Source organism: Olea europaea, chromosome 3 (genome assembly GCF_002742605.1).
Source record: "Olea europaea var. sylvestris chromosome 3, O_europaea_v1, whole genome shotgun sequence".
NCBI classification, from domain to species: domain Eukaryota; kingdom Viridiplantae; phylum Streptophyta; class Magnoliopsida; order Lamiales; family Oleaceae; genus Olea; species Olea europaea.
In genome coordinates this window covers 21,999,424-22,004,586 of record NC_036239.1, presented here as the reverse complement: position 1 = coordinate 22,004,586, position 5,163 = coordinate 21,999,424, and the positions used below count along the sequence as shown (strand labels likewise).

The following is a 5,163-nucleotide window of genomic DNA, read 5'->3' as shown; positions in this document are numbered from 1 at the left end:
TTTTGTATCTTGATGTTTACAAATTGATAAAAACTTTTGATTGTGGCCATAGTGAAATAATGTTAAAAGAATGCAAAAACACGAGAAAATCACTAAACACTTGAAAGGGTAGATTTTTTGTGTTCAATGATATTGAAGTCATTAGTAAGCCCTTGTTTAATAATCATTAAAATAAGTTTTCGAGGAAAATTAATTTTGAAATGGTGATTTTTTTATAGAATATGTAATTAAAAAATAGGAAAATTTTTGAATTTACGTGTACAATATTTTTTTTATTCTTAAATATAAAAATTCATTGATAAAAAACTCATGTACAAGTACTCCGGGCATTCCCGAGCTTACATTATTCAACAATGCATACCTTGGATATCAATCTAGATGCCCAATGCTAATTATTCATAATGATGCAAAACATGAGGATACAAAGAAAACATGACTTTGTATACATGAGTTTTAATGCATCTAACGATGCTATCGGGATGCTGCCTGAGATTTTCAAAGATTAGCCCGTTTCTAGCTGTCCAAATATAATAAACAGTGTTTGCAAACGCTTATTTCTTGGCTTTAAATTGCCAAGAAGTCACTTTTTCCCTCATTCTCTATCCATTTCAGAGCACTTGATAATGTAGTCATGGCTCTAGTGATCCAGAGCCAGGCTCTTATCTGTCCCCAAATTTCTGTGCTCATGCGACATTGGAAGAAAAGATGCTGGACGGATTCTGTTGCAACTTGACAAAATACGCATCTGTTGTCGATCTCCATGCGTTGTAGTCGATCTTTGCCTAGGAACTTGGTTTTCACACTAAACCAAAGTATGAGTGGATGTTTTGGGTTGATGCATGAACTCCAAACAACATTTGCCCAAATAGTTGGCGTCCTCTTTGGTCGAAAATAATCATAAGCTTTAGTAATGCATATATTGTCTCCTTGGATCCAGCTTGAAATTCTTTGGCATGTAGCGTGATTTGATCCTTCAATTTCTTTCAAGCAATGCGCAATGGACAGTATCTTTTTGAATAGTGGTAAGTCATCCTTTTTAGGGGACCTTTCCCATATTGATGTCCCTCTCAAATACACGTGATTGGTCCATCGCATCCAAAGTGTGTCCTTCTTAGCATGTATGTTCCACACCGACTTAGCTAGTAGTGCATTGTTCCAGCGTTTTATACCTCGCAATCCAAGTCCACCACGCTTTTGGGGAGGCAAACTTTTGACCATGCAACCACCAATTTTTTGGATTTCCAAAGAAAATTCCTACAAAGCCGTGTGATCCTCAAACTGACTGCAGCAGGTATCGAGAATATGGATAACCAGAAGCATTTAACACCTTGCGAGATTGATCTTATTAGTTCAGCCCTACCTGCGTAGGATAATGATGAGCTCGTCCAGGCGTGTATATATACATCTATCTTATTGAAGAAAGAGGCATAGTGGCTGACTTTCAATTTTTTAGCAACTAATGGAACCCCCAAATATCTTAACAGCATGGATCTCCTCGACATGTTTACCAATTCTTGGATGTCATCCAAGTCTTGGCCTTGAATTTCGGCTGTAAATATGTTGGATTTACTTGCATTCATCCTCAGCCCCGAGCAATTTCCAAACTTGGATAAACAATTAGGGGTCGTTTAAGCCCCATTATTTGTAGATTATAATGAGATGAATAGTATTTTTTTTGAAAAATGAGTGGTTAAAAAGTTTTTTATTTATGTGTAATATTATTTTATTGAAGATTGTGTGGTTAAAAGTAGAAGAGAGAAAATTTTAATTTAATGTAATGAGAAATAATGGGGTTCAAACTAGGGCTTAATCAGTATACGCACCGATATAATGTCGCCTCTAGCAAACAACATCAGGTCATCTGCGAATGCAAGATGTGTGATTTTCAATGGCCCACACTTCGGATGATAATCAAAGTCGGTGTTGTTGGTAGCCGCTTTCAAAGCTCTTGAAAGATATTCAAGATAGATCACAAATAAGAAAGGTGATGAGGGATCACCTTGTCGTAAGCCCATTTTACCTTTGAAAAATCCATGCATGCTGCCATTAATTGCAATCAAGAACGAGGGAGTTGATATGCATGCCATCACCCATAGTATGAATTTGTTTGGAAACTCGAATCCCTCCAAAACAGATTTCAGAAATTCCCAATAGATGGAGTCATATGCCTTTCTGAAATCAATCTTGAGTAGGCATCTAGGTGATACTCTGTTCCAATTGCATTGCTTCAATAGTTCCTGTACAAGATGGACATTCTTGACCAAGCTCCCCCCCCTCACAAAAGCCGCCTACGCATTGTCAATGATGGAGCCAAGGATAGGTGCCAATCTATTGGATAGGATTTTGGTAATGGTCTTTTAGACCACATTGCAGCACGAAATAGGTCTGAAATCCCAACTGTGGATGCATGACTTCTCTTCGGAATCAAGGCTATCACGGTATGATTAATTTGTTTGAGGAGTGAACCAATATCAAAGAATTCAGTGATAGCATCAACAAAATCTCCCTCAATCGTCTCCCTAGCTTTCTTAAAGAAGCACGAACTGTATAAATATGGCCCAGGGGATTTCTCATCTCCGATGTTAAACAAAGCATCTTTAATCTCTTGTGGAGAGATATCCCTAACGAGGAAATCTGCCTGTTCCGAAAAAAGTGATGGTCCTTCACGTAAAATGTTCCAACCAATGGGATCACATGCATGATTTGTCTCAAGTAGGATTTGATAGTAGCCTAGAAATTCATCCTCCACCTCTACTAAGGAGCTCATAGATGTCCCATCCCCTTTCATTATGACAGCAATAAAGTTTCTCTTTGCATTCCTTTTGATAAAAAAGTGGAAGAATTTTGTACATTTATCACTCTTGGTCAAATAAACACATTTGGCATGTTGATAGTAAAAGCTTCTCTCTGTATCACAGACCCACAGCTTGCTTTTACAAGAGTGCAACCTTACTTAGCAACTCAATGTTCATTGGTAGATCATGTAGCTCCATTTGTGTTGCTTTTAGATCATTTCTAGCTTTCCCAGCCTTTGCAGAAATGTGAGTAAAGTGCTTGTATTGAGCTGCTTCAGATTTTCCTTTAGCCTTTGTAACTTTTTGCATTGATTGAATTGTTTCGTTCCGTAGATTGGTTGATTCCAACTAGAAGAAACTACATTTTGAAAATCAGAGTGATCCGTCAACATATTGAAGAATTTAAAATGTTTGCCTCTGCCTCTGCCTCTGCCTCTGCCTCCTCCTTGTTGGAAAAGCGATACAATGCGTGGCAAATGATCGGAAAGGCAACCTGCTGGTTGGTAATTTGCTAAGGCATATATCCCCGCCTGTTGCCAGAGTCCATTAACCATAGCTCTATCGAGCTTGCTCCAAATTGAAGGTATACTGCCTTTTGAGTTTTTCGACCAAGTGTAATAGCATCCAATGGATCACAAGTCTGTAAGACCTACAGTTAAACAACAATCTGCAAAATCCCTAGTCTCGTATGGAGTCACTTCCGCTCCATTACATTTTTCCTCGGGTGGAAGTACTGTTAAATTCGCCCAATACTGTCCAAGGTATCGAACATGTAGCTCCAAAATCAATCAAGTTATTCCATAATGGCCTCCGAGTAACAATAGAATGGAAACCATATACAAAATTCAAACAAAATACGATAGAAGTTACCTTGCAGGTGTCTTCGCAATGTATAACCTGTGGGGCAGCTTCCAAAACACACAGGTTGACTTTTGTGTGGTCCCATAGGATCAATATTCTCCTTGCCGGATGTGAAGGAAAGTTGTCGATATGACTCCATCCACAAAATTTATTCCTCAAGATCTGAGCTAACTTTTACTGGTTGATTTTTGTCTCTAGAACACCAATAACATCAATGCATTCTTGCTTAATGAGGTGATAAACCCCATTTTATTTTAAGGGCATATTGAAGCCCCTAATGTTCCACGACGCAATCTTCATGATGATATAAAGAAGGCATTCCCCCTCTTTTTATTCTTCTTCGGTTGTTTAGCGAGTTGACCATCAAGATTTCCTTTAAACTTATCACTACTTGCTGTCTTCCTTTTTGGGACTTCAAGATTTACGATCGAACCTTTGGTTGTATTCACCGATTTATTCTTCCTACCCACTTTAAGAAAAGGGGTATCATCCTCATTTTGATCAACTAGAGCACCTGGTTTTGTATTGGCGTCTGCTTTGCCAGATTCATAAACGTTCTGTCCAATCGAATCTACCCTGATTTGGTTGCTTCCAGCGAACAGGTCTGTTCTGTTGTTGCCTTATTCGAGTTTTCAGTAGTGTTCTGATTGTCTACAGCTAATTGACTAGTGCCCCCAGTAATGTTCTGTTCTGATGTTTCCTTATTCAAGTTTGCAGCAATGTTCTGCCCGTCTACAGTTAATGGACTCGGACCCCTAGAATGTTATGCCCGTCTACAGCTAATTTACTCGAATCCTCAGCAATGTTCTGGTCATGAGCACCTGCGTCCGCCCCTAGAATGTTATGCCCGTCTACAGCTAATTTACTCGAATCCTCAGCAATGTTCTGGTCAGTCTTTTTTGCAGCATACTTAGGGAAAAATGTATGCTTGTGGCCAGTAGTTCCAGCTCTCAGTTTGCATGCATCTGTTTTATGCCCAAATGTCTTACAAGTGCAACAGAATTTCGTTTCATGCACGTAATAAACCACTTGCTCCCTTATTTTACCATTTGGGAGTTTTATCTTTACTGAACGGACTAGGTCCTTTGATGCGTCGACCTCAACGAGAATTTGTGCAAATGATAACCGGCCCTTTGTAGGTATGAGCAAATCAGTTGTGACCAGTTTTCCAATCTTCGTTGCAATCATGCTCAGCGCGTTTGGCGTCCAAAAATTCAATGGCAGCGCCTAGTAATATTATCGATACTGGCATAGTGCTGATATCATTATCATCAAACTCAAAAAATGGTGGGACATGTTTCAACATCAGTGGTCGCCCATACACAAAATAAGGGCCTCCTTCCAGCACTTGTGTTCTATCATCAGCATTCTCAAACTTGAACACAAGCCATCCACTTTGATGGACAAAGTATTGGTACTTGACGCACCATTGATCACACATCTACAAGAGGGCTGTTTTACCTGGGAAACGTCCAGGAAAATATCCCACCATGCAGTAACCCCAAGT

General features: G+C 39.2%; 1 protein-coding gene across 1 annotated transcript; it reads right to left on the bottom strand.

The window, feature by feature from the left end:
- Positions 1-1,748: 1,748 nt before the first annotated feature.
- LOC111390282 lies at positions 1,749-4,479 on the bottom strand. The gene is made up of 2 exons (XM_023015301.1): positions 3,666-4,479; positions 1,749-3,547 (listed from the first exon to the last, which is right to left on the bottom strand). Exon 2 carries the CDS (start codon positions 2,786-2,788, stop codon positions 2,276-2,278), a length of 513 nt encoding a protein of 170 aa, XP_022871069.1. The 5' UTR covers positions 2,789-3,547; positions 3,666-4,479; the 3' UTR covers positions 1,749-2,275.
- Positions 4,480-5,163: the final 684 nt, after the last annotated feature.

Coding starts and splice junctions, on each gene's coding strand:
- LOC111390282 (XM_023015301.1), bottom strand. CDS start 2,788: ATGAAAGGGGATGGGACATCTATGAGCTCCTTAGTAGAGGTGGAGGAT.